The sequence below is a fragment of the Copadichromis virginalis genome, linkage group LG17 (genome assembly GCF_057382275.1).
Source record: "Copadichromis virginalis isolate Kocher_CV1m ecotype Utaka linkage group LG17, C_Virginalis_male_GT1.1, whole genome shotgun sequence".
Classification (NCBI taxonomy): Eukaryota; Metazoa; Chordata; class Actinopteri; order Cichliformes; family Cichlidae; genus Copadichromis; species Copadichromis virginalis.
The window spans coordinates 11,038,852-11,063,152 of NC_140634.1; the positions used below are offsets into that span (position 1 = coordinate 11,038,852).

Sequence of the window (24,301 nt, forward strand, 5' to 3'; positions counted from 1 at the left end):
TAACATAAAACCCACAACCACGTGCAAACATCCCATTTCTTTTTGAATGAAATGCGTTAAGAACTGTTTCACTCTAAGTGTCTTGAAGCCTTCTATAAATAGACCACAAAACTGTAATCAGAATTCTAAAAGTGACATTGTGAGTGAGAAGGACCTACACCGCAGGGTGGTGCACAACACTGAAAAATTCACTTAATTGCAGGTAGGCAAATAAAATAATGTAAATGTGGTTCAATGTAATAATTTAATGTAATTCAAATCCCTAACAAGTTTAACAAGTACTTAAACACTGCAGCAAACTTTGTACTCAAATGGTGACAATGAAAAATAAATAACACAACATTGAACTTTTTAAGTTAACTTAACTATCAGCTCCCTAAGAGTACATTCACACAGTGCGCTTTGGACATCAGCAATCGGGCCTATTCTCATGGTATAAAAGGAGTTTTGACATCCCGGCATGCAATGTGAGACATCCTATTTCTATAATCATTCCACGCCAGAAAACTTAAATAAACAAAATCACAACTCATGACATTTCAGCGTTGTAAGGTTTCTGCTTAGATTTTAGTCTTTACACGCTGCGTCACTAGGCTAGACGTCAGCGGCTAGAAACGGCAAGTTCAGATCCCACACAAAAAATATACATGATTAGGCTTCTTGCAATCACAAAACTATACCATTAATAGTTATTTTTATTGAAACAAACTATTTTTACTTTTTGTAGTTTCAAAACAACCCTAAAGGATATTAAATATCGGCACAAAATAACGCCTATAGACAGCTTAAACTAAAAAAAACCTAAATCATCAGTTTTTCAAACCCCATATCGGTGCAATCTACATTATTTTAAAAAAAACCCAGAAAGTGTCCATGAGTGGCTCTTGCTAGGTGGCCTTCTGCATGCTTTTACTGATGATTGCTTATCAGTGTTAAATCTATAGATTTGTTGTCTTCCTTGGTGCTGTCATCCCGTAACTGGGCGGCTCTTTTCATGACAGCTTATTCTGAATCAGTGACGGTTAAAAACACTACATCTAAAATGCTCGCTCTCTTTCCCTCTTTACACACGCATACACACAGTTTCTCAAGTGTGACCGTGACATGTTACATCCTCTATCCTTATCTGCATAGGAAACACGTCTCCAAAAAAGGCCAAAGGGCGTCTACTGAATGGTTTGCTTACGCAGCTCTACAGTCAGACCGAGAGGCAACCAGCCCGCTGATTCATTCACTGTCAAAAGTGCGCACACAAACTCATGATCCAGTGCGAAAATGCACACTACATGCTTGATATTGAGAAATCTGCCTGTGCTTCTCATTCTTATATAGTCCTCATGTGTGTGATGCTAAGTGTGAGGTGGCAGGGAGTCGGGGGGAGATACTTCCGTGACGGGGCTTGAGGGCTGATTCTGGACACTGAGGAACAAGTCCTCTGCACGCGTGTGCTGCGCCGGTTGGCCCTTCTTCCATCTTTGTTGTCAGTCCTTCCACCTGAAGGAGCTCAAACATTCCAGTTATGGGTTTTATGTCCTTTCTCTCCCCTCTTCTTGCCGTGCTTTCATCCCTTCATGGCGTCGGCGGCGAGGCTCTCCAGAAGAGTTCTATAAATGTCCGAGCGGAGGAACCGCGGGTACGAGTCTCTTTCCATCAACCCGTAAACGATCTTCTGAGCGTCGTCAAAGCAGTGCATGGTGGGAGTCTTGACGTTCCTTTTGATCTGCTCTCGGGTGTGATAGTCGATGTTGATCTGGAATGAAGCACAAAGGTAGGAATGAGGGGATTTGAGCCAAGAGCAAAAGATGTGAGATTCAACATTTCAGCTGGCACTTCTCTCCTCTTTCAGAGGACTGCTTGCACTGACATATAAAGACAATATGTAAGGGAAACGGTGTCTGTGTGTGACTCTGAAGTTACCTCTTTAGGCGATTCTGCTTTAATGAACTGCTCATAAATCTTCTTGGCTCTTGAGGACATTCGGAATGAAGACTTGATCTTTTTGTAGTCCTCACACGTGAGCCAGAACTCAATGTTCTCGTCGCTGTATTCGGACTTGAGAAAGTTGCGAAAAGTAGCCAGTCCATCTGAGGTGAAGCAAATAAAACAAGCCCATTTTCAGCTTTTATTTAAAACAAAAAAAGAAGAAAAAACCCAAATCAGTCTGCCCAAACTGTCATTCTTACAAACACAATATTGTTTTAGCAGCATTCTCACTCTCAGGGGGAAAAGGAACCTACATTTAGACTCGAGAAGCTTTTCCAGTGACTGTGACCATTGTTGGGTATCTTCTAAACTTAGCCTGCTGGGAGAGAATGCAAGTTGGATTACTTAACAGAATCAAATTTGAGCAAAGCGAAGCTGTAAAGGGTGCGAGTCACACAGAAGCACACTCATTAAGAAAGCATAGCAGATGGGCTTATCGAATTCAGACAAAAATGCCGAACCCTGGGATATGCCGGGTTGGTGTGCGTGCTGTGCCAAAGCAAACATGGTGTCTCAGGATCATTTGAATCCTTTCAATGATGCCATAGATGGAAATCATAGGCGCAGGCTGGCTATTTTAAAACTGAAATGTATGCAAAACACTCCATAAGTCTCCTTACCTCTCAGAGCTGGAGGAGTGAGAGAACATGCACTGGAGTCGGCACATAAAGTTCTTTCCACTGTGTAGGGAATAAAAAATATATGAATATATCCCTGTTGCGTTTATTGCTGTTCGATTAGCTTCCAATGAATGTGTCAAAGAATGTTAGGAGGGCTGGTGTTTAGAAAAGACAGTGACTCGTGCCGTTATATAAGATGAATGGCTATTTTCAGAGATAGTATGAAGTATTTTTAACATATTTTTTATGTCACCACACTATTTGCTATTAAACAGCTCGAGATTTTCTCGTCAAGCTCCAAGTCAGCACATTTACTGGAAACTCCAGCTCAGCGTTAAAGTCAAAAGTTTCACTCACATGTTTTTGTTTCTCTTCCTGTCATCTCTGTCCATGATGAAGCGCTGTGTGTTGGGTGGTTCGACGATTAAGCTTGGCATTGTTTTATTAAGTCCACTCTCTCGGGCTCTCGGTCCTGGTCATGCTGTGGCTGAGAGACACTTAGGAGGATTCCCCCTGCAATGCAGCTTTTTATACCAAGGTTTCCTGTTGACGGTCTGGGGTTGATGGGATACATCAGAAGCTTAAACTAAAGAGGAAGCACCCCTTCCTTCCCTCCCTCTCCTCCTCCTTCTACCTCACAGTTAGAAACAACACATACTCACTCGGTGCTTTGCATGCATGTCTCCCTCCCTCGCCTTGATGCCTTACTCCCTATTATGTCTCTGCTTCTTTTCCTTCCCTTCTGCTGTTGCTGCTCCTTCCCGCCTCCTAACCGGACTAGCCAAACAAACAGCACTCTCTGTGGCTGAAAGCTTGCTGTGTTCCCATTATTTTTAGTCTGCCAGCACAGATGCAAATGACAGCAACAGTGACTTTGATAGGCAAATCGTGACCTTCGCACGCTGTTTGTGTAGTGAGTCCATTAAATGGGATGTAAAAGAGAAGGCGGTTGAAACCAAATATTGGGATTGTCCTTCTGTCATTCATATTTAACATTTTTTGATCCCAAAAAAGGGAAATTCGTCAAGATGTGGTAGAAATGTGCACAACACAAGGCTACAGTCATGAGTGAGAAAGAGGAAACAGCAAATTGATTGCAACAGAGAGGCTCCGCAAGGCAGGAAGCCAGAAAGACTGTCAGAACATCATATCCTGACCACTCTCATCTTTCAGCTGCAGAGTTATTACTTTATTATTGAAGCCTTCCACCATCGTCAAACTGCAGGCGGAAATCCTTATATGGTGGCTAAAACTAGTGTAAAAGGCGGGGAAAAAAAAGTTGCAGCTTTAATCCAATGCCAAATATCTCCAGAAAATATAGAAGGGTTTGGAAGTGCCTCAAAAAACAGAGGGTATTCTGTCAGCCCTCACATCAAGCACGATTTGTAAACTACAGAAAAAATTACAAAAGAAAAGAAAGAAAAGAAACGTACAGTTAAATTTTAGGCAGATTTTACCGTTAAAATGAAGAAAGTGTAACATCAACCCACACAAAAGGTAGACATCCAGCAAAGTCAAGTACTATGATAATGAGCATGATGTCATTGCCAATGTCAGAGACCCATACATATTTGAAGGGCCCCAATGTTTTACATTTGAGCCTGTTATTTATTTAAGGGACAGGGGAACAGACGAGAAGTGAGGAGAACCAACCGAGGTCAGCCAGAACTTGTGGCTGTGGCCAAAGAACCTTTAATGAACTGGATGGGGTCTTGGCAAGAACTAGCATTAGCTGAAATTAGCATTAGTTGTGGTGACCCTTCACATTTCATGTTCCTTTCAGTTTTGCGGTGATCTACAACAGATATTTTCTCTGGCATTTAAGTAGACGTTTCTGTTGATAATTGTAGCACAGAAAAGAACTGTGGGAATTCAAATCCCAAACTCTTATCTTAAAGATAAACTAATTTATGTGTTTGTCTTTCGGCTACATCTGAAGGTTTCAAGTAAACTGTTTGGAGCAAATGGTTGGATGAGAACAGTGTGCTCTTTAGTAGAGTAAATGTCAGAAGGCATTCTTGGTCTCATGCTCATAAACTTTGAAACTTCTAAATGTGCTAACGATATTGCCAGAGAAAGCCCCTGGTTTAAGGTGTTGTCAGTCAAGGTTTCAAATGATGATTGTTGAGCGAAGGTCTTTGTTTGAAACCCACCTTAAGATGGAAGCGATTTGTCTATTTGGATAGACAAATGGATGCTGGGCTTATACAGGTGTGGTCAGAAGTTTACATACATTTATTGGAATGGATATAATTGGAATTTGGGGCTTTTCTGGATTTTTCTTAGCTGTTCTTTTTCTGGTGTGAAATAACTGTACAGCATACTTTTAAATACTTAAATAGTCTTTAATCACTTTAAAAAACAAGAACTGGGTATACAACTTTGAATTTATTATGGATATTTTCCTAATCCACACAGGGTGAAAAGTATATACACAGGCTCAAACAGCCTGTGTATATACAGTCCAAGCAGGTTAGCGAATACCTAAGAGGGAAAATGGTAGATGTACACAAATTGAGAAGTCTTCTTTGGAGCCATTTCTAAACAATTGCAGATCCCAAGATCAAGATCATCATAACATAAGTAGAATTTTTATAGATGTGACACAACTTTGTCAAGCTATAGAAGAAGACCCAGGACATCATTCTTAGAAAAGCAGAAACTGGTTAGGATGTTTGGGAACAAACAGGGACTGCCATTTATTGGAAAAAGCAGGAACACCAGTCTCACTGTCTATTATGAAGCAAGTTTTACATCACTACAAACTGAAAGAGCGCCAACCATGAAACAAGCCCCTGTTTCAAAACCAACCATGCCTTACTGAAACATGCAGTCAATCTTGACAAGCCAAAGGCCTCACGAAGAAATTCTTATGTTCATGCAAGATAAAGATTGACCTATTTGGCCACAATGACGCTATGTTTGGAAGAGTAAAGGTGAGGGATTCAAACCTAAGAACACTGTACCAGCTGTCGAGCATGGTGGTGGTAGCTTCATGGGTGGGTCTGTTTTGATGCCAGGAAAGTGGATGCAGTAATGAAGGAAGAATACTTCCAAACTCTTCCAACTTCCGCTCAGATGAACAGCTAGATTGTTGAAACTTGAGCACAAGTTGGAACTGCCTTCTTAAATGGCCTTGTCAAACCCCCGACTTCAACCCTGATTAAAATTTGTGTACTACACTTAAAAGCCAGGTCCATTCCAGGGAACCAACCAATTTATGAGGAAATGTGCCAAGAAAAGTGGTTAAACATACAGCCAAAATTACACCAGAACCTTTTTGATTGCTACAAAAAGCGTCAGGTCAAGAGCAACTTGTTAAGAGACATTTAACCAAGTAATAATATTTGAGCCTGTGTGGATTTGAGAAAATCCAAAAATAAATTCAGTTGTGCACCGAATTCTTGTTTTTTTTTTTTTTTTTTAGAATGATTAAAGATGTATGCTGCACAATTGTTACACAATGGAAAAAAAAATCATAGAAATTGTTAGAAGCCCAAAATTACCATGATATTTATGACCATGAAGAGTTTAAGTAAACTTTTAACCACAGCTTCATTATTATTGTTTTTGGAGTCCACCTATAACAAAATTTGAAAAGAAAAAAACATCCCTGATTTGAATTTTATCATTTGTACAGCACAGGAACTCTTCCAGGAAGTTCCTATTTGACTAGAGCGCTTATAGGTCTAGTTTGCATATGGGACCTCCTCCTGTCTGTCAAGATGAAGGGGCTACAACTGGGCTAAAACACATTGTACTGGCATATGCTCGCAATTCGGGTAGTTTGCAGCAAATCTTCATATATGCCTCAGTTTGTATATAGTAGCCTGTTTGATTTTGATACCCTTTGGGCTTCAACACTCTGGTGGTCAGTTTGGCACAAGTTGAAGTTTGCATGTAATTTGCAATGGCTTTTGATCTGCAGAGTTGCAGAACTTTTCTACAGCATTGCTTTCACTGCAATGTATCGCCCAGTGTAGGAAAACACAATTATGGGACATTAAACAAGCAAGGCCGCTCTGGGTTATCACTCATTGGTTACAACTCTAATCAATGTACTGACAATAGTCACTATGGTCAGTTTACATTTAAAGCAAAAATAGATCAGGTTATTATCAAATGTAGCCCATAGCCTTGCACTTCCATGTAGACCCTAGCTGGGAGTGTGACAGTACTGAGTCACACCATCTGCCTCTGCCTTCACATGTTGCAGAAGATTTCCTACTCATTTTGTATAGAGAGAGGATGTTGGTGCTTTATTCATTCTCATCCTTGACCACATAGCACAGAAATGTATGTTCACCCCCCCCCCCCCCCCCCCAAATCAATAGAAACAGCTTTGCATTGACATTGTAGCAAATACACAAAACCAGACAAAAATAGCAACTCTGCAATCTTATTAATATTTGGTAGTGTGAATAGATTTACTGTTAGAGGTGTGAAAGCCCAAAGCAAGTGCATTTCACAGATCTAAGATGCGAACTTTGGTTCCTAACTGGGGAATTTGAAGTCTTTAAAGCTTTTTGAAAGCTTCCACTCGAAACCTGATGCCATAGGCTACCCTGTTATAATCTACCCTTAGGCTTTGCCTCACTGAGGCTTCCCTTTTTTGCCCAAACACGGTTATAAGTACTGAGGCGTTGCGATAGTCACCAAACACTGAGAGGTGAAAGCTGCATTCCCTGTCTGAAGTTAAAATGTGGACAAGCACATCAGTGTATAAGATTTAACATTCAGCATCCAGCTCTTATAGGAAAGTTCCTCCCGACCGTAACCGTCTTGACTAACACTGTGCCAGCAGCAGTACTCACTTCCTTTTCGCTACCATGGTAACGGTTGTGGGCTATGAGAAAACAGTGACAGATTGTGTGCCATGTGATGGAGGAGATGTGAGACCTCTGTCGTTTATCAGGAACAACCCGTGACACTCTGTGTACTGAGAGTTTTCTGACGTACGACTGTACACCTGCAAATAGTTTCAGCCCAAAATTACAATCAAAACCAAGTCAACCATAACATTTCCTACAGTATCCACATAAAATTAGAGTGAGCACTTTCAACCTTTTCATAGCACACATGGATTTTGTCCTGCTTTAAAACTAATTTTAACCTTTTAACTTAATTGTAATGCTTTCAGAGTTTACATTCAAAAAATTATTCCACAAAATACTGACTTTATTAAGCAATTTGCTTACATGTAAATTTTCCATGTAATTTGCTACATATGTAATAATAATGTAAAACATTACATTTAATGGAATCTGTTGATTGGTGTACATTCGGTTTATACCAAGAATATTTTTTAATGCTTAATTATTTGATTAATTATACCTTTAAATTGAACATTTCAGTTGCATTTTACACAAAATTATTGCTTTATGTTCATGAGGGAAAAGTATTTTTTTCTTTTTTTGTGTGTAATTATGAGATTAAGGATCCAAAATAAACTTTCCAACAGCTATATCTCTGAAACACAAGTGGCCCTGGATATAATAAATAAAAATAATAATATTGTTATTAAAAGAAAGAGTTGTGGTTACTAGTCCATAGAAAAATAGTATGAGTGGGTGTGTCTCTATAAAGATATTTCTCCCTGCAGTAGGTTGGTGTCTGAAGCTTTCTGGTTTCTCTCTGCGACTATGAAACATGGATTTTGGGACATGACTAATTGTAGGTTCAGTTGCAAAGTTTTAAAGTTTGCATTTTCGCTGTAGTCAGCTCGGCAACTTAAAACTGGAAGAGCGAGCGGCTAATTTGACTGAGACTTTATCATCCTTTTTTCAATCTAATGGCAACCATAGTTTACAAAATGAACATGATATAGAAAACACTTCAGTCTAGAGACTGATACCATAGAAAGTCTTTATTGAGGTCATACATCGAGGAAGCCAAGGGGTCATGTTCCCATAGAACCATAAAGGATGTTCTGCTGTTATACTGAGTGTATGATTTCTGTTTCTATTTCCCTCAATGTCCAAATAGCATTAGAGCAACCTTTCTCACATCAAAGTAAATAGTTTGCATGGAAAGCAATAGCCAAAACCTTTGGCTTTTGTCTGAAAACGTAAATCTACCATCGCTTTTTAAAATCCATATGTATTTCTATCTAATGACTAGTAACTAGAACAGGCAAACTCAAACTGAATATACACCTAAAGGCCCAATCTGTCGTCCCTATAATGGCAGCTGACTAACAGACTGGGATGTGTTTAGACTCAACTGCCATGACACAAATATTTGTGTCATGCTGAAGTGGATGTTGATTGTAAACTAGCTAACATGGGGAAACAATATAGCAACATAGTTTCAAAGCCTTCTTCACTTGTGTTGGAACTACAAAAAAGTGAGCTTCATAGTTTGTTTTCATACCTTTCATTGGTGTTCTCTTTCATATGGTAGTACATGAACTCTGGACTTTCACCTTTATGTTAAAAACAGAGCAAATGCCTCAATATAGTATTTTAAAAATAGGATTTTCAGTCATAAAGCTATTAGTCTTTGACCAGATAGGGTTCAAATATCCTTTTGAGTAATGGTATGAGGCGCTTACTGTTGTAAAAAATATAAGCTACTGTCCTTTTATTATCAAGTCTGATAAGTGATGAAGCAGATTCTCTATGACCACGTCCTCTTTTTTTGCCCCACAGTACTCATCGTGGTTGGAAAAACTGCTTAAATTTGTTAACAACATCAGGCCATGAGTACAAACCGATGTGACAAAAACCTTTATTAACGTGGAACTGTTTAACATACACAGTCTCTCTATTTTCATCTGAAAAAACCTTTCCCAGACTCCTCTTTTTGTAGTATTTTCCCCAGTCATTGTCTGTGGGTGATGAGATTATTCCCCTAACAAGGCAGCACATTGAGGGCTGATCTGTTACGCATCAGGTTGTCTGATGACTCCTGTGTTGTCATTTAAGCCCTTGAGTTATTATTAGCTGCCTCAGTACTCCTTTTTAAGGCACAATCTTTAGGAATAAGGCCGTTTACAGAACAGAGCGGGATCGAGGGTTAGAGTGGGGGGTTACTTTTTTCCAGTTTAGTAAACCCTGATGTTGGTGTACAGAGTCAGGCCCACACCTAATTAAAGGATATAGTAGACATGTGACTGAAAACAGAATCCCTTTGCTGGGTAAGCTGTGGAAACTGTTATCCTTTATTTTGACTCATGCCCTTCCTCATGTCTCAGTTAGTCAGTCAGATAAATATAATTCTGACTATATTGGAATAAAAAGAATACTTATAGATGATGAATGACTACAGTTACTGACTGAATTAGCCAAATTTGGGCAAGAAGTCCTAACATTTCACATCAGAAACAAGCTTAACTTACCTAGACTTTCAGTTAACACATACAGTATTTCAAAGAACCTTGAACTCCTCTAAAGTACTAACACATATCAACATTCTTTATACGTACATATCTCCACACTCACATTACTTTTCTGTCATTGTGTTTGCCTTGCTGTACTAAAGTCCACGGCATTTTATCAGTACAAAAAGAAAAAATGATATTGCACACTGTTAAAAAATATTTTTTTATGTTTGGGTTTAGAGTGAAACAGTAAATTAGTTGATCCAGGGATGGTAGCTCTCTTTAAAGGTACCACAGAGTCCTGGATTTGCGCTTTAGACTCAGGTAGGCATCTGAGTGCAGGAATCTTGGGCAAGAGTCTCTTTCCATCAGCAGGTAAACATGTTTCTGGGCCTCGTCAAAGCAGGAAAGGTTGGGTTTCTCAAGTGCCTGCTTGATCTTCTCTCTAACACGCTGGTCTACATTGATCTGAGAAGGAAACAAATGTGACAAGTCAACATATCATCATGTAATGGGTTCCCAAATTGGCTGTGTTTGTTTTCAATTTGTAAAAAGGTGCTTGAAAAACGTTAAATCCAAAATAATTAAAATGCCACCACCAAGATGTGCAAAATACACCCCTGGAAGGAGGTAAGAAAATACCTCTGAATCCTAGGGTTACATTTTTGAGAAAAAAAAAAAGTCTATTTTGTGGTCAATTTTATTACTGGTACAATAAAAAAAAACATTAAATCAAACATTAACTTGCTAGCTCTCTTGTATGCTTTTCAACTCAGATGAAACTCCATGAAATTCAGAATTCTAGCTGCTGAGACAGATCACACACACACACACACACACACACACACACACACACACACACACACACACACACACACTACTTGTCCCTAAAGAGTTTCCTGTCCTGTTTTGTTTTTTTAACTATGTTATTTCTTGCTCCATTTGTATTTGGATTCTGCTTTTTCTTTGTAATTGAAATACTTCATTCTTTCAAAGAAACATTGAAGAATATATAAAACATTTGGCTTGCCATTTAGCTGTATGATTACTATTGTATTGGTCGTGCTTCACTTCAAGTTGCAACTAATTAAATAAGAAACCATTGTGGAAGTTCCTTGAATGGCTACATAAATCAGTTCCCCATAGACTTTTATATTTCCACGAAATACAGCATTAAAAACATTTTAACAGCCTGCTTCAAAAACAAACAAACAAAAAAAAAAACCCTAACATTATTCTCTGTGGGTAAAATCCCTCTTTAAGACAATGGTTTTTTTTAAAAATACCTTATTCATGTGGATGTTGGAGGTAGGAGTGTGACTGCTTATCCTGTCACAGGCAGCTGGTGGCCTTAGTTCTCCAACTCCAGTTATTAAAGTGGACTTCTTCCTCTTCCCTTTGTCTATTGTGTTATTGCCTTTTAGAGGACTTTAATTAAATTACCTAACAAATAATATAGCATGCTGTGAGGTACAACCTGTATTAGAAGTTTGTGTTTCAATTTATGATTGCAGGTTGCTAACCTAGCACGCTAGCTATAGCTCATAACTTAAGACTCCAAACTCCAAATATGGCCACATCTGACTCCAAAAAACTAACACAAATATCTAATCCTATAATAATGTGTAGTAGAATTAGTATCCAAGTGTACGTTGCTTGACAACCCCACATGATACATGTGCTGCTTACTTGCCACCACTAAGTGATTTCTTACTAGGAATGTATATATTTTGTGTGCAGTCTGTGGTTCACAATGGGAAAATTCTGTGCCATATTTGAAATGAATAAAACACTACATAACCTCCCTCCATACTCTTCTACTTTAACTTGTTTGTTGGTATTTTTACGTGTTCGGTATTGTTCTTACTGTCTTGTACGGAAGAGGATTAGGGCCACTGGAAAAAAAAAAAAAGAAAAAAAAAAAGAAGTGGGCACGTCTTTTTTCTTCTTCTTCTTTTCCTAAATTCTGAGAATAAAGTCAGAATTCTGAGATTAAAGTCAGAATTCTGAGATTAAAGTCAGAATTCTGACTTTTTTCTCAGATTTATTTTCCAGTGGCCCTAATCCTCTTCCGTAGTCTTGGAGCAACTGTGACAACATAATTATCTCTGGGATTTCTTAAAGTATTCTGATTCTGATTCAGTGCATCTTCCCTGAAAATATGGCACAGAAAATACTGTACTAAAAGCACCAGAAGCACTGGAAGTTATGAAATTTGGTAATCATCTGCATTGCTTCACTGAATTTGTAAAAGTTTTGTACAGTTTTTTCTCTGATGCAATCATACTTTCCTCTTTTCTGTAATGCCAGTTTGATAAAATGCAGTTTATATTTGGGCCTACTTTTAGTTTACAAAGTTACTCAGAAAGTCCAAGAAAGTAATTTCTTCTTTTAAGTATGAAATATGATTTAGCTCTGGTATAACAGACAAACTGACCTCTCTGCAGGCTGTAGGCTGGATGAACTCCCGGTAGATCTCCTCTGCTCTCCATTGAAGGTCTTCTGGTGAGGTAGTCAACCTGAACTCCTCACATGCGAGCCAGAACTCAATGTTTTCCTCACTGAACTCAGACTGCAGAAAAGAGTGGAATGCTGCTAAATACTCTGCAAAGAGGGAAAGGGTTAAACATACAGAATTATTCATTACGTGAAATTCATTTGTAGAATCACATGGCTCAGTTTTGTGAAGAGTAACACTTCTTACTTTTGTCTTTTAGCAGTTTTTCCAGGTGAAGTTCATGGTCAGTCTGACAACTATAAGGAAATGATATATGGCTATTATTTTCTTTATAATATACACCATGGAGATGAAAATAACTAACACTTCCAATCATATGATACCTTAGCTTTGAAGAGTACATCTCATCATTACATTTCTGTACACTGACACACTGGATATCCTTCTTACGCCTCCTGCAGTTCAGTACAATGTCAAACCTTAAAAACAAACTCAAGTTCAATATGTTTGTTAATGTAAAGTTTATAAATGTAAACTTAGTATCATTAGTGTGCTTGGCTTACCTTCGTGGCTGCTTCATGTTGGGCATTAAATCCTTAAATTCGTAAAGTCGAATCCTTGAAAATAAGAGTTTGGGCATTTTAATATCCCTGTAATTCCCTGTAGGGAGATACAATAGCCTGCTGTGATATGTGTAAAAGCACTGTTCCCTCCTGGGCTTGTCCTTAAACTGCCAGGAAAGGTATACCTATGACGCTGTGGGCCTGCTGGTACCTGTATCTAAATGCCAATTGGATACGAATACAAATGTCTGTTGTTAGACTGATCTACCCTTGTTACTGACTCACAGCTGTAAAATTCCTATGGGAGAATTTTTTTTTCCGTTACTCAGATTTCTGGAAAAAGGTATTTAGGTGACTGATTGACTGCGTGATGTATGTGTAGTCCATATAGGGCGATATGAGCGTTTGCCTTTTACTTGTCTGTATGGAGATTCTAGATGCACTACCTATGCCATATTTTAAATCAGTACTTCACAAATGGTGTGCCGAGACATGGGTGTGCCGTAAGGGAAGTCCAGGTGTGCTGTGGGATCTTGTGAGAATCATGATTCATTTTTACAATGAATGGCAGGGCAAAGTCACGAATTAGCAGTTAATTTACTGATCAGTTGTTTGCATGCATTCATGTCCCTGAAAAAAGGCATAACATTTGTTAAAGGCAACCGACTGACCGTGATTGACAAGATTTGCTTGTGTGAAAGAGGCTATGATTACTTAACCACCAGCAGAGATGACCCACTATCTTAAAAACCCAGGAAAAAAAAACAGCTGTATTGGGATGTAAACATCCAGTAAAACAGGGATTGGATATTGTATCTATGTCCATTTTTTGTTGCTATGTGATGACATGAAGAGAAAAATTATGGGAATTCAACCAATTGGTGAAGATGTGATAACACATACAGTGAGCCCAGAGGTACTAACAGGTCAAATAATCTTGAAAAGGAAGGGCGCCAAGGAGATGATGCCATCAGATAAAAACATAGCTGACAATGGCTGCAGTGAACAATGTCAATTGTTTTTAACACTGTTTCACTCAAACATTTTTGACACTGTTGTAGCAGTGATATGGTATAGAGCTGTTATATGTCGACAAAGCATCTACGGATTACCAAGACAATCCCATGCATCCACAAATTTTTTTTTCCCCCATCAAAAATACCTATGACCTCATCTTCTGATGCTTCTTGCACACACTTGTTGCCAGGTTACAAATAAACATTTTCCTTCCTAGTTCAATCCCCACTTTATTTTGATTAGTTGGCGAGAGACATTAAACATGGATGAGCGCAGAGAAGATTCAAAAGTTGAATCGTTTTGAGCTGAGTGCAGAAGCAAAAATGAACTTGGGGTTTTTATTTTTGCCGAGGACTCTGTGAACACGGAATTTCATTTGTCTAGATTTGTCTAGAACATTAGGCACTACAGGTCAGTTTGTATTTGTAGGCACAGGCCCTAAGCCACCCATTGGCAAACATTAGCTAATGCTATCACTGTGCACAGAAAATAAAGAGGAACCAACCATGCCTTCAGAGACAAACCTCACCTATTTCTGAATCAGAGTGCTGGATCTGAATCAGAGGGAGCAAAACTGTGAAACTGTCTACATGACAGTCTTGATTTTCAAAATATTAAAAGTATTTGATGAATTGGACAAACAGACTTGTACATTTTTTTGTGTAAAACAATAAAAGTAGAAACAAAGACAAGGCATAAAAAGGCTGGAATGTGCTTGAAAACTGCTAAAGTACCACACCCTTGAATCACTCTTTTTGCTAATTTGATTAAATGATAAGTTAAATATATTCTGCATACCAACAATAAATTGAACGTCATGGTAACAAGTGGCTTTCAAGTGAGAGCGGCATAACTCTAACACCCTAAATATTGGGTTGCAAGGCAATACATTGTAGAGCTAATGCCCTCTGATTTTAAGCAGGCTCCTGGACAATTGACCACCAAGTTGGGCCTTTGAAGGTATTGTTGAGGAATAGGGCCCAATAAGTCATTTGCAGGAAGCTCTTTAGATCAAAGACAGCATTATTTTTGTGCTGGCTATAAGAAGGACAACCAAAAAATGAAAAAGAATAACTCAAAAAAAGCTGTTTTGAAAACTGTGATGGCCCGAAAAACATGCGCACAGAAACTGAAACATGCACTGAGTCATACAAGGACAGAGTAGCAGCATTTTAAGGCACAGGATATTAGTAGGGAAGTTTCTATAAGTACTGAAACTCCTGAAGCAAGTGACCCAGACAGTTCTGAGAACGACTCCTAAAACACAAATGTTCCCTCTTTACTGTCCCCATCAGCCTTAACATGCAAGCCTTAGACTATATGTGTAGACAAAGTTCCTCTTCTCTGATGACCCATATTGATATACTAATGGAAATTTTACAACACACAAAGTCGGTGCTTGTGTGCATTTTTGGGTGGGTGCGTTAAATCAGGTGTATCCATTTGGTGCTTTTCAAGATTCCCTCAGGGGTCTCGTTGTTGGGTATACTGCTGTGTTTGTGGTTAGGAGAATGTTGAAGTGGGTTTATTTCAAACTTTCCCCTCTAACACTACAGGAGCCGTAGTAGATGCACATGTGAAGCTGGAGATTTAAATTTTCAGTAGCCAACACCCTTAATATTGCATGCTTGATTGAACTGCACTTTCACACCAGGGCATGAGAAAATCCACAGAATACAGAACAGCTCTTTGTTAATCAATGTCTTCATCATGGGTCCATTGAGTTTGTGAAATTGCAACGTTGTGTCGCAAGTTCATTAAGTTGTAACAAATGGAAATGGCATTTTAATAGTCTATATAAAGTATTAGCATTATACAATACTGTACAATCTGGATTATCATTGTTACATTTATTAGCTTTGATATATTGCCCACTTCCAGGTTAATGTCTCTTGTACACCCAAATAGGTTGTTAATCTGCTAACTGTGCACAAGCTATAGATAATAGCATGGCTAGCTAACTAGATTCAACAATAATCTTGTAACATTCAAAAGAAATAAGAGCTTTTGATAATGTAGAGAAACATTCAGTGAGGTTATCAATCACATTTAAAAATCTATATCAAAATTGTAAGCCAACGATTATTAGATTTTTTTTCTATTGCTGTCCTAACTCCAGAAGCAGTGTATATTACCATGCCTAGCTACCTACTAGCTTCTGCAGTGACCTTGTAACCAGGTGTTTTTCAAAAGGACAAGATTTACATATAGTTATTTTGCGAGTCAATAAATTGAATATGTATGTAGAGATAATAGTTAAATAATGAACCAAGATGAAAATATAGAGTTGTCTAGAAAGAAAATATTATAGGGTCATTTAGACTAATTGCAATGGCATTTACTGAACAACTGGTTATACAAAATATTTTTTCATCTGCATTCAATTGACAATAATTTAAATCAAACTTCATATTTTGAACAATCTCTTTCTATGTTAAAGTGTAGCTCTTGCCAGAAACAGAATGTGTTTCAGGTGTGATGCACGTAAAAGTTCTGTATTTGCAGCTGTTCAACATAAGTAGCAAACATGACTTTTAAAGTTTCTTTTAAGTTTAAAGTTCCTTTTAAAGTAAGTTTAAAGTGGAAGCATTATGTAGGCCTGTACATATGATAGAGGATACTACAGCATCTGCTGTGTTACAGGAGAATTATAGACTAAATGAAATACACTAAACAAGGGAAAGCCTCATGCTTTAACATATGCTGAAATCATTTCTTTAGTCAAATAAATGTAAATAATATGACCCGAATACAGGCTAAAATAAATTATGATAAGTTCATACAATTCAATTTCTAAACTGGAACTCTTTGGACCGTGGATAGAATTAGAAAGGTAAGGGTTGTATGACTATCCCAAGGATCAAACATACAGAAAGGACCATCACATTGTAGAAATGGTTCATTTTACTATAGGACTTGTATTCAGCATTCTTTTAAATAATAGACATTGAAACATGATTTTAAAGCAGCATTTAAGCTTCCCAGTGCATGAATTGACCTCAGCAATTAAGATAATTTCTAATAAAATAGTAATCCCAAGCATGCCTTTATCAAGTATGTGAAATATCTGAATTTGAATCCCACTGAAAGTCTCTGTGGGATCTACAGAAAAAAGCAGTTTAGGCATAGAAGAAAATTAGTAAGCTGGAAGCTTTACCTTAAGGAATAAGCTAAAATTGGAAGTTTAAATGTGTTTGAAGATTGAATCATTTTCCATTTTTTAACATTGTGTCTCAAAATACATCTTAAAAATGCTCTATTTAGTTATCTTTTTGAAATAGTTTATCATGACTGGCTGATATTTTTTCACTGAATTAAATTTGCATTAATATCTTGGTTAATTTATTTATCTCACCCTGCTTTGTTTTTATAGCCTTTAAAGTAAATGTTCATGTGTGCCTGGGCCGGCTTGAGATTTTGCAAATGGGCAACAACCTGCTACATGAATTATTTCCTGTTAGTATTTTTATACTTGATGCTGTTTCTAAATGAAAATGAAAGGCAAATGATAAGAGACCAGAAAGAAGAGCAACAGCTAGCCAGCTTATCTCAGTGATCCTGACACAGATTGTATTCCTTATAAGGTAAACTACACGGGACCCATTCAGTGGCCCAGGTGTCATTCAGGAGTCATTACAACAAAACCACTCCACAGCTTCATAAAAGTATGATTGGAGTCATAAAATATTCCAGAGATTACATTTTTTTCATGCAATTTACAAAAAAGTGGAAAAAACGGCTCTGTGCTAATTAGCTTGTGATGAGTGACGCTAGTAATGAGACGTCTTCAAGTTAACAAAACAGGTTTCAGTTGTGCCCTTTTTGTTCTCGAATTGTTTTCAATTTAAATATATAAAGTAATATGATTTTAATAGACTAAAATCTCAATTGTTTGTATATAGATGGTGAAAAATTTTAACTTCCGCAGTGAAACACTGGAGCTTACTCAGTCAAGAGGTGGGTTATCAATGAGAGTCAGCCTTTTGATTACAACACATTAAAAAAAACATGCAGGGCAGGGCACTTCCAGTTCTGCGGCTGCATGTGACACTTGCAAAACATTGTGGCTCTACAGCCTTGTCTTCTTCAGTCTAAAACATCAGCTAGCCTGACTGACAGTTTAATTAAAAACAAATGGAAACACACAGTGGGTTGATTTCCTCTTGTGTTGCACGGTCGTACAACAGAGCAACCGAACAACGTGCCTTTTTGCAGCAGTAACTTTATTGTAATTTTGCATCACAGGGCACTCGGGTGATTTTTGCCTATACTGTACATGAGTTTCATTCAGATTTTGTGGTAGTTAAAATGATTCCACATGCGTTTAAACTTCATTTACAAATGATCTCGAAATATGTGAAAATGCTTATTTTACTCAATTAATTATACCATCTTTAGTGACTCCTTTTTCTATTTTCTACTTTACTTACTGTGTCTGTTAACGTCATTCTAACATTATATCTTTGCTATTTTCCTGGTCAAGTGCAGTCCTTAGAAAATCAAGTAATGTTATCTGTAACAGACTGTTCTGAGGTGACAGCACAGAAGCACAAAACTACGTGTCATTTTTGCACTAACGAATTGAGTCAAATATTCCGCTGACGAATAGCAGTATAAAAACAACAAACACAGGCATCTGACTGAACAAAAAGCATGGTCGTGAGCATTCTTTTCATATTTAGCCATTCAGAGGAGCTATTTTTAGACTACTAATATCTCTGTAGATCTTGTTGAACCTGACACATACTTTCCATCAAATCAAGTTCATTCCCACCTGCGTGCAAAAGAACATACATGCATCAATCCGGTTTACCTCCTTTTTAGGGTTTTTCAGTTTAAATTTGTATTCTCCCATTAAATATCTAATGGTCTCACTGTTATAACTTATTAAACTACATAATGGCTACTGGTAATGCAGTAGCAGTGGTTCTGCAGCTTTGGTTTTGGAAGTTAAGGAGAAACAAAAGTTTTTAGCAAGGTTTTAAATACCTAATGTAGATAGAGACAGTGCTAGCTAGTTGCTGTTTACCAGGAGCAGTGTTTTTACTCTTGTTCTGATTTAACCACTTATTTGCATTTTAAACACCGTGGTTCTTCTTTTCTTTGTGTCGTATGTTTTTTCCAAGTATGTTTACTGCATTAGAATTTCCCCAGATTTTCAATAATGTCCTTCTTTCTTAGTCTGCTGTATAAAACTACCTTTCAGAAGTGCGGTTGTGACATTAGCATTACATAATAATGGAAACTCATGAAACATTTCAACATATCAGGCCTGACTGACTGACAGGAAGTGGACTTGGTGAGACAATAACTCTAGCAGCTGTAATAATGTGGTGGAAACAAAAAAAAAACTGAAACAAAAAAAAAAAACTAGAGACCATAAAAGGTTCTGTCACTTTCACTTAACTTTGTAGGAACAGCTTGCAATAATTATGTTTAATTAATTTATTACTAGGTAAAAAACAAAACAAAAACAAAGCGCCAGCATGTTTTCATTCTACGCAGATGACAGAGAGGTATTTAAGATTTTGCTGTGAGTACTGGGAACGCTGTTGTTACTCTTACACGGAATTCAAACAGCTCTTTGATTTCTACACTTTCACAGAAGAAGAACAAACTCTGTTTTCTTATAGATGCTTTCAGGTCATTACAGCTACCAGCACTAACCCTACTCTGAGCCCAACCCTATGTTTTGGAGAAACACATGAGTGTCAGATTGATTATTTTCCTTGTTCCCTTGTTACAAAAACATATGAAAAAGATGTCATAAAACAAAAATTACATCTTTTGATTGCCTACGATGATGGTGTTACGGTTGGGGACTTCACCACAGGTGATCTCAGAGGGTTTAGTGATACCCCTCACCACTGGAATCCTCTGAGTTATCAGTAACCCCTACCTCTAACCGAGCCTAAGCAATCAGAAATTGTAGTTTGGATATTGAATCAGGGATGGGGTTAATTCTCATCATCACCCAGTCACTTAAACCCTTCTCTGATCCTAAGCTTATGCTATCAAATTATGTATTTTTTTCATTAAATTATCTCAGCCGTCTTGGAAAAAAGACATTTCTGTGAATATACAGAAAGGCACTTTTTGCTTGTTTCCAGACCACAGGGGTAGTTTTCAGGGCTAGATTTGGGGCTGACGTAAGCCTCACAGTGATAAGAAGAAGAACAGCATTGATGTTGCCCACAGATCTGAACATATCCTCTCCTGTGCTTGCTTGCCCTGTGGGGAATAACAGCTTTTAACTAGATTTTATCTCATCAATCACAGGCAAGTTTAAATTGGCACCAAGTTTTGTTTGCATGCATGACTCAGACGGCTCAAGAAAAGACCCTTTACTATTTTAATCATCATACGACACAATCGTATCAACCCGAGGAGCTAGAAGAGAGAGAAAAAAGCCCTATCTTTGTTTTTGGAAATGATTTCTGCCAACCACATAAATGATTGCAAACCAAAAAAAAAAACTGTGGTCACTGTGACATGCCGTCCCACTGAGCCTCAGGGTCGCTCGTAAAAGTGCCGCATTGGGAGTCGGAAGAGACGCACAGAGCTGATCCTCCGTGCTGTCTGGAATGAGCTTTTCCATCATGTTGGACATGGTCATGTCTATATGAGGTACAAGTGTGAATGAATAACCAGCTCGCAAGAGGAAGTGAGGAATTCTAGTACTCTTTTCTACAACAAGGCTCTGTGTTTCAAATTTAAAAAGCCCAGAAAGGGATTTTTTGGGAGTCTCTTTTAGTTTCTTTCACCGAGTAAACAAAAAAATGTTTTGTGATATAATTTTTGGTTGGGGGGGCTTCACACAGAGACATGACTCACAGCTCAAAGGAAGCGCCTATGTAGGTTTTGTTTCTTGTGAAAGAGAGGTGGGATGAGGAGCCGGTCAGGTTTCATTTTCAACATCGTTACAGTTCGAGAAAGCTGTATGCAGCGTGATGTTAGCAGCGCACATTGCATTCAGCATGATCATATTCCTGCTTTTCCACCCACGATTAAAGATCAGCTACTGAGCTCTAAAGCTTTGCTATTAACCCAAGTCTAAATATGTAAACAACTGATGCTATTAAATATAATAGACAATATCACAAATTGCATGCTGAGTCTGCAAAGACCTTCACTCATAGTCCTGCTACATTTAAAATCATGTCTCTTGGTGTGCTGACCTTCAACTTGGTCACATTGAAAACCACCTCTGTCTCAGCAGCCTGACACTGTGAGGAATCGGTGTCGCAAGTGTTTCACCAGAACACTGTGTGGAAGTGAAACGGCTTTCTATAGCTGATGGACACGAGGCCGTTTTGGAGGGAAGTCAGACTGTCATTTTCTTATCATGTCATCTACATTCCCCAGACTTGAGCCTGTGCCGCAAGTGTCACTCTTTGTGTCAGCATGAATTTTTACCACATGACACTTTCCTGTTTTTAGAGCATAGCTAATGATGAAATCTCTCAAAAGTCTTGTGAACATACACAACCTGGTGCTCATTCGAGTCCTGCAGTGTTGTAAACACAAAAGTTGCTCATTCTATGTATGTAAAGTTTGACCTAAGGTTAGAGTTAGGCTTGATGGCAACTTATTCTCGGTTTATGGTGCAGTGGTTGTGTTCCTACAGGTTATGGAACTATTTGCACTCCAAAAACCGCTATAGCATGTAGTAATTTGACTATGTGTAGATCGAATAATGATTGGTTGAAAAGTGGGCTGGAGCAGGGAAGGGAATGCCACTAAAAGTCACTAAGAGTGGAAGAAGTGCAAAAGAAGTTATCAAAGATCAAAAAAGAGAGCAGGGAAAGAACAGAGATTGGCTGCAGTGGAGACTTTTCATTGTTTTTAAACACTCTGCCTCAGTTTGGCCCTTTTCTGTGGCTGCTTGAAGGACCAACAACGGCGCAAACAAGAGTGGCCCACACACTGGTTGTGCCTACTTAAGACTCTTTGGAGCACCCAGCAACCAAAGCTCCACAGCCAACAGAACCATGTTCCAGGATAGAAGCACCTCAGAGGGTTAAAAAGCTTGCTGCCTTTCCTCAAAATAAGATTTGGGAAAAAAAAACAAAAAACCCACAAAGCCTCCAGGTATAATTACACAACATGCTAAGCATAACATGTGGTCTCAAAGGTCCGAGAGACGCAAATGAAATAAAAAATAATAGTTAAAAATGTGCAGTATAGTTTACTCTGCCTGATCCATGTCATACCCGTCTCATATGAGGCTGAAATGATAAGAGCTGGCATTTGTCTCCATCTAGTGGTTGGGTGTGAATACTAATCTAAAAGAATATGCAGAGTGAGGCAAGACTTAATTACCCAAACAGTTGATACAAAAAAAGGAAACTACCCTCAGGCACAAACAGTACCTGGTCAGAGGGCCCGGTGGCGCCAGTGTCTGGCAGCCTCGCCTCTGTCAGTGCGCCCCAGGGTGGCTGTGGCTACAATGTAGCTTGCCATCACCAAATTCAAATTCAAATTCAAATTTTATTTGTCACGTACACAGTCATACACAGTACGATATGTAGTGAAATGCTTGGACAACTGCTCGTGACCTAAAGAAAACAAAAAAGGAAAGGCTATGAATAAGATAGGAAATAAATATGAAAAATTAAAAAGGGTAAATTTAACTAGGAAGGAATAAAATATAAATTAAGGTTAAAAATGAAATAACTGTACAACACAAATTAGAATGAAGGGTAAATTTAACTGGGAAAGAATAAGATAAAATATATAAATTAAAGTTGAAAATAAAATAACTGTACAACAAAATACACAATACACAATATAGAACTATATAAGAATGTATGAAGAAATCTAAATATAAATAAATATATACACAATAACAGCAGCTGTACAAGTATTAACCGGAAATGAAGAATATAGTGACCAGTGTTGTGCAAAACCAAAGTCCAGAAAGTCCAGTGTGTGTGTAAGAACCATATGTGTGGGTCAGTACTGTGTGGTGGTGTGATTGAGAGACCGTATCGCCTGCGGGAAGAAGCTCCTCCTCAGTCTCTCTGTGTTGGTCTTCAGGGAGCGGAATCGCTTTCCTGACCTCAACAGAGAGAACAGTCTGTTGTTGGGATGGCTGAGGTCCTTCACGATCTTCCTGGCCTTGGTCCAGCACCGCCTGCTGTAGATTGAGTGCAGGTCAGGGAGCTCGGAGCGGATGGTGCGCTCAGCTGACCGCACAACCCTCTGTAGAGCTCGTCTGTCCTGCATGGTGCTGTTCCCGAACCAGGTTAAGATGTTTCCCGCCAGGATGCTCTCTATGGTGCACGAGTAAAAGTTCCTGAGCACCTTGGAGGGCAGTTGGAAGTCTCTCAAGCGTCTGAGGTGGTAGAGACGCTGTCGGGCCTTTTTCACCACGGTGTTGATGTGACAGGACCATGACAGGTCCTGCGTGATGTGAACTCCGAGGTATTTGAAGCTGTCCACTCTCTCCACTGGGCACTCGTTGATGATGGGGGTCTGGTAGTTCCTCTCCTGCTTAGTGCTGAAGTCCACTATCAGCTCCTTTGTCTTACTGACGTTTAGAAGGAGGTTGTTCCTCTGGCACCAGTTCTCCAGATTCCTAATCTCCTTCAGGTAGGCCGTCTCGTTGTTATCAGAGATCAGGCCCACCACGACGGTGTCGTCAGCAAACTTGATGATGGTGGTGGAGCTGGTAGTGGCCACACAGTCATATGTGTACAAAGAGTACAGCAGGGGGCTCAGAACACACCCCTGGGGGGCTCCAGTGCTGAGAGTGGTGGAGGCTGAGACATGTCTGCCCATCCTTACTGCCTGTGGTCTGCCAGTTAGGAAGTTGGAGATCCACTGACACATAGATGAGCTGAGTCCCAGATGCTCCAGCTTGGTGGTGAGTGTGGAGGGAATTATGGTATTAAATGCAGAGCTGTAGTCTATGAAGAGCATTTTAACATAATTCCCCCTTCTAGTGTCCAAGTGAGTGAGTGATGTGTGGAGGAGATGAGAGATGGCATCGTCTGTGGAACGATTTGGACGGTAAGCGAACTGTAGTGGGTCCAGTGTGTCTGGTAGTGAAGAAATGATGAAGTCTCTGACCAGGCGTTCAAAGCACTTCATCACTACTGAGGTGAGGGCTACAGGGCGATAGTCATTGAGAGAAGCAGGGTGGGGTTTCTTCGGGACAGGAACAATGATGGACTCTTTGAAGCATGTGGGGATCACCGACTGAGATAAAGAGATGTTGAATATCTCAGTGAACACAGGAGCTAGCTGGTATGCGCAGTCTCTTAGGATACGACCTGGGATGCCGTCTGGTCCTGCTGCTTTCCTGGTGTTCACTCTCTTGAAGGCTCTCCTTACT

The 24,301-nt window shown here is 38.9% G+C and overlaps 2 protein-coding genes across 7 annotated transcripts; both read right to left on the reverse strand.

Moving 5' to 3' along the window:
- Nucleotides 1-225: 225 nt before the first annotated feature.
- On the reverse strand, nt 226-3,388 carry LOC146689026 (regulator of G protein signaling 1-like). 5 transcript variants are annotated; one of them, XM_085436328.1, is made up of 6 exons: nt 3,266-3,388; nt 2,961-3,157; nt 2,604-2,663; nt 2,238-2,299; nt 1,918-2,084; nt 226-1,750 (listed from the first exon to the last, which is right to left on the reverse strand). In XM_085436328.1, exons 2-6 carry the CDS (start codon nt 3,038-3,040, stop codon nt 1,562-1,564), a joined length of 558 nt encoding a protein of 185 aa, XP_085292454.1. In that variant the 5' UTR covers nt 3,041-3,157; nt 3,266-3,388; the 3' UTR covers nt 226-1,561. The 5 variants fall into 5 exon arrangements, with proteins under 5 accessions (XP_085292454.1, XP_085292453.1, XP_085292456.1 ...); XM_085436327.1 differs by having other exon boundaries at nt 2,238-2,302; nt 3,266-3,351; XM_085436330.1 differs by lacking the exon at nt 2,604-2,663 and having other exon boundaries at nt 3,266-3,385.
- Nucleotides 3,389-9,318: 5,930 nt separating this feature from the next.
- Nucleotides 9,319-13,107, reverse strand: LOC146689027 (regulator of G protein signaling 21). 2 transcript variants are annotated; one of them, XM_085436897.1, is made up of 5 exons: nt 12,946-13,107; nt 12,766-12,837; nt 12,629-12,678; nt 12,362-12,528; nt 9,319-10,392 (listed from the first exon to the last, which is right to left on the reverse strand). In XM_085436897.1, exons 1-5 carry the CDS (start codon nt 13,020-13,022, stop codon nt 10,207-10,209), a joined length of 552 nt encoding a protein of 183 aa, XP_085293023.1. In that variant the 5' UTR covers nt 13,023-13,107; the 3' UTR covers nt 9,319-10,206. The 2 variants fall into 2 exon arrangements, with proteins under 2 accessions (XP_085293023.1, XP_085293022.1); XM_085436896.1 differs by having other exon boundaries at nt 12,766-12,861.
- Between the last annotated feature and the right edge of the window lie 11,194 nt (nt 13,108-24,301).